General features: G+C 36.0%; 3 protein-coding genes across 4 annotated transcripts; 2 read left to right on the top strand and 1 right to left on the bottom strand.

Annotated features, from left to right (window-relative positions):
* Positions 1-2984: 2984 nt before the first annotated feature.
* LOC104807912 (homeobox-leucine zipper protein HAT4) lies at positions 2985-5006 on the top strand. Of its 2 annotated transcripts, XR_770856.1 has the most exons (5): positions 2985-3257; positions 3530-3852; positions 4052-4131; positions 4242-4569; positions 4914-5006. XR_770856.1 is itself a non-coding variant. In XM_010533356.1 (4 exons), the coding sequence occupies exons 1-4, from the start codon at positions 3098-3100 to the stop codon at positions 4486-4488; spliced, it is 810 nt and encodes a 269-aa protein (XP_010531658.1). In that variant the 5' UTR covers positions 2985-3097; the 3' UTR covers positions 4489-4674. The 2 variants fall into 2 exon arrangements, 1 of the variants encoding a protein (XP_010531658.1); XM_010533356.1 differs by lacking the exon at positions 4914-5006 and having other exon boundaries at positions 4242-4674.
* Positions 4908-6905, bottom strand: LOC104807911 (formin-like protein 1). Its single transcript, XM_010533355.1, has one exon. It carries the CDS (start codon positions 6621-6623, stop codon positions 4977-4979), a length of 1647 nt encoding a protein of 548 aa, XP_010531657.1. The 5' UTR covers positions 6624-6905; the 3' UTR covers positions 4908-4976.
* A 1584-nt stretch (positions 6906-8489) lies between these two features.
* Positions 8490-11064, top strand: LOC104807914 (putative dual specificity protein phosphatase DSP8). The gene is made up of 6 exons (XM_010533357.1): positions 8490-9232; positions 9549-9671; positions 9789-9882; positions 10094-10176; positions 10257-10346; positions 10429-11064. Exons 1-6 carry the CDS (start codon positions 8984-8986, stop codon positions 10801-10803), a joined length of 1014 nt encoding a protein of 337 aa, XP_010531659.1. The 5' UTR covers positions 8490-8983; the 3' UTR covers positions 10804-11064.
* The last annotated feature ends 4426 nt before the right edge of the window (positions 11065-15490 follow it).

Consider the following 15490-nt stretch of genomic DNA (forward strand, 5'->3'; position numbering starts at 1 on the left):
TTTAGGAATTAATATTACTCCAAAATACAAGTTCAGGAATTTTTAGGGTTTTTTCCCTTTAATAAATAAGAACACGTATGTATTTAATTTAATATACGAGGTTTTCTTTTCACGTAAAATATTAAATAATCGTGAATCAGGTGAATTTGGCTAAATAATACTATATGTAGTGTATAAAATTTACGTAGTTAAAAAAAGTAACCGACAAAATACGGAGTTATTAGCAATGAAAGGACATGGGGAATGACATTTTTTCACACTTCAATGCAAACCAAAGCCATGATATTTTGCAGACAGTATAAACATTTACATTTTATAAAAAAATTTCACTTTTGGAAATTATATTACAGTTTTCAATTATAAAGAAAATAAATCATGGCCCTTAGGGTCAGGTCAGGTGGCAGAGGGCAGGGGGCAACTCTTTGAGGTGGGGGGATCGAATCCTCTTGTCGCTCCCTCTTCTTCTGACTTGCTCGCTTGTCAGCCTATTCTAATGGGCTGATTTACATCCCACGCGTGTGTTGCAGACTCGTGCGTCGTGAGTTTGGGGTTTGACCCGCAGGCGCCTAAGTCCAACTATGGCCCGAACGTTAGGCGCGCTTGGTGGCCAAGTCCGGCGGACAGAGATCTATGGAGACTGTTAGGTGCGGGTGGTGGCCAGTTTGTCTCCGTTTATAAGGTTAGGTAGTCACGTGGTTCCCAATGTTATAAAAAAAATAAAAATAAATCATGATATATATATATATACACACACGTACATGTGCGAGAGAATGGGAGTATCATTAAAAGATGGCATGCGAGAGAATAACGATGCATTGAAATCGGGAGATGTAAGTTGTAAAAAGAAACGAGCATCAAATGATTGCGAAGAGCGGGGATGTCGGCGCGTCACTAGACATGAAGACACGCGCGCGCGTGAGCCGTTTCATTGGCACGTGACTTTTTTTTTTACTTCTTTTTTCTTCTCTGGTTTTTTGTTCTCCTTCTTAATTACCAAAATCGATAAATAAATGTTTATTTATGGTTTGCAAAAGATTTTTTTAGTAATCCGGAAGTTCATCGTATTTTTGGTCCGACTATATCTCGCATAAAATTAAGAAAATTAATGTGAATATCTCTCCCCATATGAGAACTCGAATCGGGTCGGTAAAGAGTTTTGTTCTCTTCCGTACTAGTTGATCCACCAATGTAAAAGTCGAATGAAAGAGACCCCTTTTGGCTTACAACCTCAGCTTTCTGTAATGACCCCATTTAGTTACCTTCATTATTCCACTTTTAAAATTATTATTTTATTTGTATCTATGTCATCTTTCTATTTTTCACGAAATAATATTTTTTAAAATTTTTAAAAAATGAATTTATCGATTTTTATAAAAAGATTAAACTTTAATTTTTATAAAATAAAATCTCAACTTGATTCTTTAATTATATATAAATCTAAATTTATAACAATTATTATTTTAAACCCATCGCTACTGTTTCATATCACTATTGGAAAATGTGGATTAAAAATATCACATATAGTTAAAGTGTTAACTTATCAAATAAGATTTCGGTATATCACATTAACACTAAGATTTAAAAATGACAACGATTGTAAAGTTTGTATATATTTTTTTACTGAAAAACGAAAAATAAATTTAAAATTTTTTGATAAAAAATAAAAATTAGATTTTATTTTTAAAAATTGATAAATTTAGAATTTTTTTAGAATTTTATAGTTAAAATGATGTTATTTTATTTAAATTATGTTTATCTATTGTTAGGTGTGTCGGGTTCAAATCATATCACTCCAGTTAAAAGATTGGATGGTTTGATAAATGGGGCCAAACTTAGGAACAAATCTCAGCCGTTGGATCATTCCGGCAGGCCCCCGCTAACGTATGAGTGGTGGCCCACCCAACTTTGAATGCTAGATACTCGTTCATAAAGATTTGTCGTTGGAAGGGCAGATCTGTCACATAATAATGGACCGGTGCGCTATATTATATATCATAACGATTTTCTTCTGCTATGTTGATCAAATTTTATATCGAAAATAATAAATATCCCCTTTTCCGTTGGATTGAAAAAAAAATCTCTCACTGGTTTTTCATAAGAAAATCATCACATGTTTGTTTTAAAATACTATGATCATGGTAAAAAAATACATAAATTATGTCTAATAATAATTTTTTGGTTATACCATAAAATGATTATTAACGGCGTTCAATTATGAATCGGTACCTTTAAACTTTTCATATCCAAAATAATTTCCGTTCGTTTTTTGAGATCAGCACACTAAACTATAAAAGACTTGTTTAAAGTAAAATTCCATTCTTAGAACATGATTGTATTATAAATACATAATATAATATATTTATGTCTAATAATTTTTAAAACTATATTTTGACACAGTATTTTTTAAAAATTTTCCACGTGGGTAGTGGGTAGTGGCTCAAACCAAATTCAAGCATTCAAAGAAGATTTGACTTTTTTTTACCTACTTTTCCACCTCGAATCTCTTTCTTTGATTTCGATTTTGTTGTTTTTTAAAAAAAATATTAATTTACGGTGATTTTGAGTAAAAAATGCCAAAAAGTAAGAAAATAAAAAGATATTTAACGAAAAAAATACTCCATTTTATTTATCTTTCGCAAGGAAGGAATAATAATTTGTTATTTTATTATTGTTAATCATAATAATTTGTTATTGCTGTGACAAAAAAATATATCAATATGATTATTTTATCATATTTTACAAGGGACAATAATGCATATATTTTTTTTATTGACAGAAAGGAGGACAAAGAAGCCGAGTTTGTGCTTATAAATTTGTTATTTGTTATTTGTATACAACTGAAAATAAAATAATTATTCGCCCCACTCATCATTGGACGAAGATAGGCTATTAAATAAACAGTATAAAATAAAATGAAATAAAATATTTAAATAGCCCCACTCCAAGCACCCTCCTCTATATAAGCCCCTCATTTGTGCCATGCTCATCATTCATCAAACCATCAACTCTCTCTCTCTCTCTCTGTCTAGAAGCAGAGCCAAGGGCAATTTTCTCGTGGGTTTCTGTTTTTTTCCCGAGAAAATTCCGATTAAAGAATATGATGGTCGAGAAAGACGACCTCGGTCTGAGTTTGAGCTTGGGTTTTCCCCAGAACCAGACGAATCCAAAGCTGAATCCATCCCCCTCTGTTTCTTCTCCATCTTCTCCGTTCGGGTTTCTCGGAAAATCTTCGTGGAACGGCAGTTTTAATTCCTCAGGTATCCTTGAATCCAGAATTTCTGTTTCCCCTTACAGCTTTCCCGGGAAAAAAAACTGTTTTTTCAAGGATTGATTTATTTCCTTCCTACCCATTTTTTTTCCGTGAACTTTCATTCCATTTTCTTTTTTCTCGGCTGCCAAACAGAAACCGGAAAATCACCGTTCTGATCCCTCGGAAAGCCAAAAAATTTCTTTTCATTTTTCCTCCACTGAACAAAAATGAGAATCAACCTAAAACAGAGAGGCTCACCTTTTTTGTTTTTGCATGCAGCGCCAAACTCCGAGCCGTTTCGTGTACGGACAAGAACATTCATCCGCAGCATCGACGTGAACCGAGCGCCGTCGACATCGGAGGCGGCGGAGTGCGACGACGAAGCCGGCGTCTCCTCCCCAAACAGCACCGTCTCAAGCGCAAGCGGTAAGAGAAGCGAACGGGAAACGAACGGATCTGAGGATCACGACACAGATCCGCCATGTTCGCGCGGTATCAGCGACGAAGAAGACGGCGACACGTCCAGGAAGAAGCTGAGGCTGTCCAAAGGTCAATCAGCTGTCCTTGAGGAGACCTTCAAGGATCACAACACCCTGAATCCTGTAAGTTTTCAGGACCGGGAAAATCTTGTCTGTTTGGTTGCCGAGAAAATGATGAACAAGGGTTTTACTTGCTTAATATGTTAGCTTAGAAATGAATGAACTTTATTGGTCAAAAAAGCATTTTGATTACTTTCCGGGGAAGTGATGACACTGTAATTATCCACCTGATCTAAAAGGGTTTTTCTTGTAACTATCACAGAGACAGAAGCTGGCTTTGGCGAAGCAGCTGGGATTGAGGCCAAGACAAGTGGAGGTCTGGTTTCAGAACAGGAGAGCGAGGTAAGAGATCATAGAGAGAAGACGAGTCTCTGAATTCCCGGAAATGCCCTCTGTGGATCGGTGTAATCACGGATGACGGAAAAGGGTAACTGGGTAATTTTCGTTAACAGGACGAAGCTGAAGCAGACAGAGGTGGACTGCGAGTTCTTGAGGAGGTGCTGCGAGAATCTGACGGAGGAGAACAGGAGGCTCCAGAAGGAAGCGGCCGAGCTGAGGGCTCTGAAGACGTCGCCGCACTTGTGCATGCACATGCCCCCTCCCACCACTCTCACCCTCTGCCCCTCCTGCCACCGCCTCTCCTCCGCCGTGAATTCTCCCTGGTGCCCCGGAGCTCCGATCTCTCACCGCCTCCGGTGAAGGGTATTCCGGTAATCTCGTGTGGGGAAAGATGTGTGCATTATAAGATTCCCTAAGACCCTTTTGACCTCTCCCTTGAAGGTAGCAGTTGTAATTTTTCTTAATTAGTTCCATGGTTTTTGTTCCGTATAATGACCGTCAAGTCCTTTGCAAATACAGTGATCATGATTTTAAAAGAGGAGTATATATATGTGTGTTGGTCCACATATTTTACATATGCAAAAAAAAAACGTTTGGGCCATTATTGGGCCTCGGAGTTGGTCTTGAGCTAGGCCCAACTCAGATTACTCAAAGCCCAACCAACCGTTTTACATATGCAGAGAGAGAGAGAGAGAGAGAGAGATTACAGATTCCCTCAAATTATGTGATGTAATACTTGAACCGAACATTGATGAAATGTTTCTGTGGTTGTGTCTAAATCCCAGAAGTTGCATATCATTAGGAGTATGTAAAACGATCAAAGAAAAAGGCGGAGAGGAAAGAAACGATCACGTTGAAGGATTCCTGGAGGAGAGGTTGGAGCAAGCAAAGGCAGATCTCTTGATCGATTCGATTCTCTGAAGCCTGATTTGCTCCCTGAATTTGGCTATGAACTCATCAGCTTTCTTGTCCACGTCACGCCCTTCTTCTCCTTCACTGTGACTTCCACCATCTTCTTCTTCTCTTCTGCTCTTCCCGTCCATGTCTGATCTCCCCAGAATCTGCGAATCCAAACTTCTAGCTCCTGTATCATCCATCTCGTCTTCTTCGGAGCTGTACGAGTCTTCTTCGTCAGTTTCGTCCAATCTTTTCTCGTGAAAATCTTTGTATGTCTTGTTTCGCAAGTAATCTCTCCGATCCCCGAAACCCAGCTTCTCGGCTTCTTTTCCCATCTCTGGATCGTACCCTTTGTTCTTCTTCGGCGATTCTACCGACCCTTTTCCCAAAATCCGACCTTGATTTGATCCATTGATGATCGGATCACCCCACCTGACTCTCCTGATGGAGTTCTCAGACGGCATCGTCTCGTGATTTGAGGTAACTCTCAGTTCGCTTACTCTGGGTTTCGCCGGAATCGACTTATAAAACTCCAGCGGCGGAGGCGGCGGCGGCGGAGGAGGGGAAAAAGCTTCCGACCGAGCTGTCCTGAAGGTTTTGGACGAACCCTCTGCGAGTTTCATCTTATGATTCGACTCTTTTCGCTCAATCCTGTAGCCTCCGGACAAATCCTTCTTCGCCGCCGCTTTATGAAACGGCGGAGGAGGAGGAGGAGGAGGAGGCGGATGAAACCCGCCGTAGAAGCTATTCTTCCTCCATGAATCCTCCGCCGATTTCGCTAAAGACTCAGTATAGGAATTGGCCAAAGGTGTCGACTTTTTCGGAGAGTTGATCATCGGCAGTGACTCGATCGCGGCCTCCGACCTGATCAACGGCTGAGATTCGATCCCGGACGATCTCGAGCCCCACGGAATCGGTGAAGGGAGCACAACGTTGTTGTGATTCACAGAGTTCTCGCTCAAACTCTTGTAGAGCTGTCTCCGGCGATCGGAATTCACGCCTGAGACGGTTAAATTCTCGCCGGAGTCTGAAACCCGTGACAAATTCAAGCTCCGAACAGGCAAAAGCAGAGGCTTTTCACGGATCTTTGAACTGACTTGACCCACGACAGCTTCATGATCTTTGGCAAGGACAACCTCGGAGCTGTTCATCTGATACCGATTTCTCCATGTCTGAACCTTACTGTAACCTCCGGCGGCTGACTCATCCGACGGCTCAGATTCGTTGCCGTTGTTGTCGTGATCGTCATCGAAAACAGAGGATACATGAAGGATCCTGGACAAGTAGGAGTGGGCGTTTTCAAATCTGTGGTTGTTGCCATGGACGGCGTTTTCTTTGCGGCCTCCGCCGCCGTCGTAGTTCCGGCGGCTGAAGAGACCGTAGGAGACGGCGATTCCGACAAAGACGAGGTGAAGAAGCTCGAGGAGTCTGGTCTGGTTATTGAGGTCCGGCGACTGAGAGGTGAAGAGAGGGACGATGACGCAGAAGAGCGTGACGGCGAATGCTTTGAACAGAAAGTGAGTGTAGAATTTGCTGGGGTTTTCACCTTCTTTCTGAATTTGGTGGGTTTTCTTTGATTTGGAGCTTGTTTCCGCCATTGGAGAGAGAGAGAGAGATGCTAAGCTGAAATGTTCTGTTTTTAGTTGAAGGTGAATATGAAAGTGAGAGAGGGTTGGTTTTGTGTACACACAGAGAGAGAGAGAGAGAGAGAAGGTGGAAGACTTGGGGGTTAAGAAAAAAGATGGGAGGGAACAAAAGCTTTGGTATAGAACATATAACTCAACTTGGTGTCTTGCATCAGTTACACTTTATTCTGTAACATATATGTATATATATGTATATGTAGTACATATATATATGAGACCATCGGTTGAATAAGATAATTTTTATATACATATTTTTCGATCCATGGCATATTTATTATAAAGTTATCTAATTGGATATACAACAAAAAATGCATGCGTTCAATTCGTCCGTATCCCAAACAATGTAATTATATATATACAATGGCGTACCTAGAGACAGTGATGAAAGAAGGCAAAAAATTATATACACATAATTTTATGTAAACAACTTTTATTTTAATGGGGGAATTTAACATTTTTATCTACAGTTTTATACAATTTATAAGTAAAATTAAATTTTTTTAATTGTTTATGGGATAAACAGTACAGTAATTTTGGATAATATTATTAAGTAGAAAATAAATGGATTTAAAAAAAAAAAGAGATGCGCGAAGGCACAGGTTGCGTAGGCAATGCATGAACCCGTACCCGAACCCGAACCCGAACCCGGATTCCCTGCCTTTTGGTCTGCGTACGCTAAGCCCAAGTGAATTAAAAATAATAATATCATTCGCTAATCAAATCACCATTAAATAAAACATTAATATATTGTTAAACCATATTAGATTAATGCCCAAAGAAGATACTGTACTGGCGAAAATAAAATAAAATATTATTATGTATATTGCTATGTTTCATCAATGGCGAGCAAAACTCGTTATTTTTTATATTCGCTTTATTTTAAACCATATTATATTTTTTTTATATTTTGTTATGAAATATACGAGAATGAAGTTTAATGAATTTCGAAAGCTAAATATAAATATATATTATCTGTATTCACTTTATTTTAAACCGTATTATATTTTTTCTACGGCAGTCATGGCAATAATAAAAATAATATACTCAAATTTAGATAATTTAATGATAAGAGAACATGAAAAATATGCTATTAATTTGTGTATAATTTCAAGCGTGAAAAGGGTATTTTATCCATATTTTTTTGTAATATGTAATTGAATAAAAGATAAGTGAATTTTTGAATTATCCAAAAAAAATAATATAAAAATGTTATATTGTTATTAAATATATGAGAATGAAATTTAATGAATTTTGAAGACTAAATATATCGCCAAGTCAGAATATTAAATTTGAGGCAACTTAAGTAAGAAGATTAAGAGGATAAATCCTTTTTTTTTTAATTATGATAATATTATACGAAGGTGGGTGATATAACATATAATTTTGCAGGACCAAAAGTCTTATATGGTTCCGACCAAATCCAAACTTTCAAAATATGATAAAATTCTTATTCTTATTTCCAATGGCCTAATTTCGGAATTTGGCAAACTTTTCAACCCTTTGTAGCCTCATGGTAAGACATTCAAACTAATTTATTATTAATTTATTTTACAAAAAAATAAAATTTTATTTTAGGACTAGTCTTTAGATAATGATTTCATGTTTGATTCGTTATACTTGTACACCCTTGGGCATTTTTAAATTGCGTAATAAATCACAAAAAATATTTGTTTGTTCCCACACACAATATATATATATATATATCTCACCTTTCTCCTCGCGAATAAAGGACACGTGTCAACTACACATGGACTTTGACGAAATCAATCCACGAGGACGCCGTGACTTTATCAGAACCCTCTCCAACACTCGGATCGTCCTCTCCCCCAACCCAAGAGAGTTTGTTAGAACAATCAGGTGGAGTAGCGTTCAGGCAAAAATCGGACTTTTCCAAAATCCTCTCTAGGGTTTTCTCCCGATTCTTCGATTCCAGAATTTCCTCTCCGATTGAAAGGCGGATCCATAGTTTCCCGGCGATTGTCCTCCGCCACCTGATCCAGTCCTCTTCCGGCGAAATATGGTGGTGATCTCCCTGAAAGTTTTGAATCCCGTTATTCTCCGGTTCATTCCCCTTGATTTTTCTGCGATTTCGATTTCCTGTAGATTTTCTTGGCTTTGTCTGCGGATCCTGTAAGATAATTAGGGTTTCCGTTGCCTCTGATGTGAATACTTTATGTCCTGGTTCCGTCGATTGTTGTTGGGAATAATCCTGTCTGTGTAGATACGCTTGTATATATATAGCTGGTGAATAGGGGTTCGATTGGGAAACTAGGTTGTTGGTGTGGTAGAACTGTATATCTTCGGTCGCAGATATGTATATCGAAGAACTGAAAGGAGGAGAGGAGAAGGGGTTGAGGTCGGTCGGGGAGGATAAAGAAGATAATAGGGTTGCAGAGGGAGACAAGGCAGTTTTGTTGAGCGGAGGAAGCGTAATCGTGTTGTCCACAAAGAGGGTAATGGTCGGTGTGGGAGCTCGTGCGTTGTTCTATCCGACTCTGATATATAATGTTGTTAGGAATAAGCTGGAGACCGAGTTCCGGTGGTGGGACAGAATGGCGGAGGTAAATTTCTCATGTTTCTTTCGTGATTCTTCATAGAATTTTTTTGGCAGTCTGTGTTAATCTGAAATTCTGAATTTCAAATTCTACCAATTGCTATCTCATACACACACTCGAATATAATGCTAGTCTGATGTATTACTATGCCAGTTTTGATTAGTTGTTAAAATGTGGCTGTACTTGGATTTCACCTTGAAGTTTAATGTTTCACCTTCAAAGTGAGCTGCATTTATGTTTCGGAGCCTGTCTCCAAAAAAAGCATATTATTTTGACCTTTAGACCTCTCTCTTATGCTGACACGGTTCTCTCTTTTCTCCAGTTTATATTGCTGGGAGCTGTTCCGTTTCCCTCGGACGTGCCACGTCTTAAAGATCTCGGTGTTTGTGGGGTGATCACTCTGAATGAACCATATGAAACTTTGGTTCCATCGTCTCTGTACAAAGTTTGTTTTTTTTCTTTCTCCCTGGGTTTAATCTGCCCATTTCAATAATACTGTCTTTTGGGTTCTCTTCACCTGCTAATATACCAACTTGATTTAGTTTCACTGTTCTAATGACAGTCTCACTGTATTGACCACTTGGTTATTCCCACAAGAGACTATTGCTTTGCTCCTTCTATGGAAGCCATATGCCAGGCCGTAGATTTCATTCATAGTAAGTTTACTTCCTCATTTGATATGTTTACTGTTACGTTCCATGTATCGAGGTACGATATGTTTCTTCGAAATATTTTTGTGCGTCGGAAATTGTCATGTAAAGCGGTTCTTTGGAGCCAGTTCATTCCTTTTTTTTTTTTGTTAAAGTATATTGCATTTGTTGGAAGCCGATTTCAAAGCGTTATGAGCTTTAATTGTCTAATTTGAAGGAAATGCTTTGGTTGGAAAGACGACTTATGTTCACTGCAAGGCTGGTCGGGGCCGAAGCACAACTATTGTCATATGTTACTTGGTTAGTAGTGTTTCAATTCATCCAAGATAAATATGGGTAAAAGACACCATTTTCTTATCCATCTCTCTCATGCAAAACAGGTGCATCACAAGCGCATGACGCCCGAAGCTGCATATGCATATGCGAGGTCCATCAGACCAAGAGTTCTTCTAGCAGCCTCCCAATGGAAGGTACCTGGAAGGAATGCGCTCTTTTGTTCTTCATGTGGTGAATCCCATTTGCAATCGTTCTTAACTCATCAGTTTTGTGCAGGCTGTTCTTGAGTATTACGGTCTCAGAGTGACAAAATCTCAGGAACCCATAATAGATACAACCAACGACTTGGTCCCAAGGAGTGTGAAAGCAGTTCCACCCAGGGATGTGATGGTGTTTGATGATGGGTCAGTGGTGGTGGTGACTCAGACTGATCTAGAGGGTTTCGACCCAACAGCAGTTTCTGTGCCGATATGGACGGCGGCAGAAGGCATGAGAGTGGTGTACAGGGTGAAAGTGGCGGGGAAGGCTGCTATGGCTAGGATTTCGTGCTTGTGGGTGCGTTGTCGTTCGGACCAGAAGCTTTCAGGGGAGAAACTCTCCGCAAAGGCATGCCCCTTGGGAAGCATAAGCCTCGACATCTCTGTCTACTGATGAAACAGAGAGAGAGCCATATTAGTGAATTTGCTGCTGTTTCGGAAGAAAGAAAACAGAGTCCATAACATATGGAAGCAACCCCCATTGTAAATCCCGAGTCTTTTTGTTTGTGTAAATATGGCCTAATGTTTCTTCGTGAATCATCTCTTCTTATTCTCTGCCGTCCAGTTCCAGTGCCCTTTCCTTTTAGGTTCACTGCCCGCAATTTGTCCGCTTGGAGTTTTGAAGCTTTTCTTATTTGATTTTTGTTTTGAGTTATATCATGAAGACAGATATGCTCAGTAGAAGTTCCTAAAATGTTGTGTTTTTTTTAGAAAAATAGCATTTTTCTACGCAAATTTAACAAAATATGATATTTTTCTACATTAACTTTTAATTTGATAAAAACATATATCAAATTTACAAAATTTTCAAATCAGATACACGAATCACCTAATTTAACTGCGATTAACTATACAATCCGAAACGATGTTAAGTATCTGTTAAAAAACGACTGACATGATAGTCACGTGGAAAATTTTAATCACGTCATCACGACACGTCAGATTTAGAAAAAAAAATAAAAAAATAAAAAAATACATATATACTCATTTTTACGTACAAATACAAATATAAACACATATACTTCTATATATAACTATATCTATATATACTTACAAAATAAAAAATATACACATATATACATACATCTATACAAAATATATATACACATACATACAAATATATATATTCATACACAGATATATGTATTATACATAAATATACACATTAAATATGTATATATATATGTGTCTTCTTACATGTATTATACATATATTTAATATATATATATATACATATATATTTAATGTATATACATATGCATATATCTATGTGTATATTTATTTAGATACGTGTATGTGTGTATTTATAAATATATTTGTATGTATGTGTATATATATGTATATATTTTCCATTTTATATGTATATATAGATATATTTATATATAGGAATATATGTGTTTATATTTGTATTTGTATTTTTATTTTTTAATTTTTTTTTTCAATTTTATTTTTTTGTTTTTTTATATCTTACATTGCTCACGTGACAAAAAAATTTAACGTGGCCTACCACGTCAGCCGTTCTTTAACGGACACTTAACGCCGTTTCAGATTTTATAGTTAATCGCAGTTAAATTGGATAATTCGTGTATCGATTTGGAAAAATTGTGAATTTCGTATAGGTTTTTGTCAAATTAAAAGTTAGTATAGGAAAAAGTCACATTTTGCTAAATTCGTGTAGAAAAATATCATTTTTTTTTACGATGAATTTAAAATATAAGATTTTTTTTAATAATGTCTATACATATAACATATATATATACACACACATGTGTGTATATATATATACATATATATATATATATATATTTATTATATTTTAAATATTTTTAAATATTAACATTATTTTTAAATATTAAAATTTTATCTTTAAAATTTATATATTTGACTTAATAGTTATAATATTGATTCAAAATGTATATATATATATTTGTGATTCGTCTCGGATTTTTGAGACCATTTGCGCTTCAATACGCCCTGCGCCTTGTAAGACTATGTATCATAAATTATTATTATTATTATTTAAAATATAATTGTAGTTAAAATTATAAAAATTTGGATTTTTCTCTTGAAATATAATTATTTCTAAACATTTTATTATATTTTAAGTTAAAATCCTTTTTTGAAATATTTAAATGTCTATTTCTAATGGATATCATATTATTATCGTAATTTGTTTTGCGTAAAAAACAATACTGGTTTCTAAGATCTTCGCAAAGGTTTTTAGTTTTTTTTCATGAATTTTTTTCGTACGATTTATTAAAATTTTATATTTATTTGTCACACCGAATATTTTTTTGCATAAGCGAATATTTTTCTATTTTTTCATAGCAAAAAAATTTGTGTATAAAATAAATATTAATACAAAGGATATAAGTGGGAAGCTAAATTAGTTTTTTTTTTAAAATGATTTAAATAATCTGAATAGAAAATCCACGCGCCGAAATAGGAGAGCAACTAAAAAAAGGGCGATTTTGTGGGTTATAACCCACGGAAAATGGGCGCGTGAGGAAAACGCGCTACGGTTGAGAGTGGTTGTGGATCGCGTGGGCTCTACACGTAATTCGTCTTCGGGTTTGGGTCTTTCCCGTTTCGAATTTCTATCACTTGTTGGGCTTTATAGTCCCCTTTTAATCAATTGGGCTTTTACCTGTCTTCTTTTTTCGGCCATTTTATTTATTTTTTTTTAAATTTTCAAAGATCCGTCGAAATTTTCATATTTTAAGCCAAAATTATATACAAATTGCTCGAAAATTGATTAGCAATTCTCTGTTTTGGTTTCCTTTTTAATGGCTAGCCAGTGGTTATTATTATACGTCATCCATACTGAGCGATATTAACATCCACTGTAAAAAAGTATAAATATCTATATTATATGATTGGGAAAATAATTTATCTATATCAGTATCTTGAATAAAACTATATAAAAAAAATCCATTAATTTATTTCATATCAAGGAAATTATTCTGGAAAATTAAAGAACGAAAGAAAACACGAAAATAGTATGGCGAAAGCTATGCGGGGAAATAAAAGAGTACAAGGATGGACTTTATGAGCTAAACTGCATTTTTAGAAAACAACAAGAAGTCGGCTTCTATGTGAGTTACATGGCACGCTTTTCGAACACAAGACAAACGACGCCCAGTCGGCAACTCTACAAGTAAAACGACATACATTTCTAAACAAGAAAAAACAACAGGAAGTTCACTCCCAAACCAATTAAACAACAGGCATTCCAACTGTAGCAAAAACGGCACACGGTATGCCTCTGGGTAGTCTAAGCAACATGCCTTTCGAATTTAATTGTCACAACGAATTTTTCTTTTTGCGTAGATCGCGTGAGTTATACTTGTAATTTATCTTCGCATTGGGCTTTATTATAGGCTTTTGCCCCCATCCTTATTTTTTCTGTACCGCTTTTGTCGTATTTTAGCCCAAATTCTAAGTTTTGCTTTCATTTTTTATCGCTTGTTATATTTGTACAAGATCTATATTGAACGATATTAACATCCAATGTAACAATATCAATATTATATTATAAAAATATATTTATAATGCAAGATAATATATTTTTCCTTTTCTTTTCCCCTAAACCCACAAATTTTTTTTTTATAAAAAAAAGCAAGGGATGAGGAGATTCCCGCTCCCACGCGCTTAGAAACCCATCTTTTTCCGGAAACGGCGAAACCCCCCGGATTCGGTGGGTTACAGTCCAGGGAAAATGCGCGAGTAATATTCACGCGCCAATGCTGCGAGTGGGGTAATTTTATTCGTTGTTAATCTTAATCGGGTTTCGTCGGCCCAATCCCTCTCAACTTTAATGGGCCTACTCCCATTCAAATCTGAAGCGAGTGAGCCCATATTCTTTTCCTCAGCCCAATACCATAAAACTTGGATGGGCCCATCTCGTCCTGACTCCCGAAAACCCAAAAACGAATATTTTTTTATATGGAATCTTTTCACCTTAGTATCATTGGATATAACTATTAAGAGACAATCAGTCGAGGGGTGCGGCTATTTTTATCCGTACATCTATTCCAATCTTTTCATGGTTAATTAACTTTATTTCAATCGTGAAATAAGCACATCTTTCCCATTTACAGCTATTTGTTCTCGTTTTTTTTTCAATAATGCAAGTTAATAAATTGAAAAAAGAAGAGTTTGTGGGGCCGAAATCCAATATATTATTCTATAAGTGTTTTGCATTCTTTTTGTAAACAAAAATCTGTTATTTTGTTGGTGTCTCATGTGAATGCGTTGGCGGAGGCATTCGGAATATTTACAATTATTAAAAAGAAAGAGACATTCGGAATGTTTTAGAAATAATTAACTCGATATAGGAGACAATTAACTATCATAATTAAAAAAAACAAAGAAAAGAATATGCAAACAAAAGGGCCCAACTACGGGCCTGTTGGGCTTTTGTCTTAAACCAGTATAAGGCCCATGATCAAACCCATAAAATTGTCACACTCGCACATATGGCGCGTGAACGACACCGCCCATAAATCGCCGGACTATAGTCCAGCGGTTTCACCCAATTCTCGTAAAATCAGGAGATGGAGCGCGTGAGACAAAACAGAACTTCTAATTAATTAAAAGTGGTTTCTACGTTTTGTCTTCCCACCCAGAAATTATCTTTTCCTTTAAATCTAAGGGAAAATTACAATACTCGTAGAATACGTTTATACACAAAACCTTTGTACGTTCCAATTTACGATTATTTTACTATCATTATAATATTAATTATTATAAATTTTATTCGAAAAGAAAAGTTCGTCGGGCGGAAACCCAATGTATTATTCACTTGTATAAATACTGCTTTAATAAATTTAAAGCACAATACACATGACAAATTCAATAACGATTTTAAAAATTTTAAATTCTACAATAAATATTAATTAATTATAATCAATAAATTTTGTAACGTTTTTATATTTTAAATATAGGAATAATAATTGTTAAAAAATCGCTTGTTATATTTATACAAGATCCATATTGAACGATATCAACATCCACTTTAACAATATCAATATATATATATATATATATATATATTATATGATTGGAAAAATAATTTTAAT

Source organism: Tarenaya hassleriana, unplaced genomic scaffold, assembly GCF_000463585.1.
Source record: "Tarenaya hassleriana unplaced genomic scaffold, ASM46358v1 Cleome132, whole genome shotgun sequence".
NCBI classification, from domain to species: domain Eukaryota; kingdom Viridiplantae; phylum Streptophyta; class Magnoliopsida; order Brassicales; family Cleomaceae; genus Tarenaya; species Tarenaya hassleriana.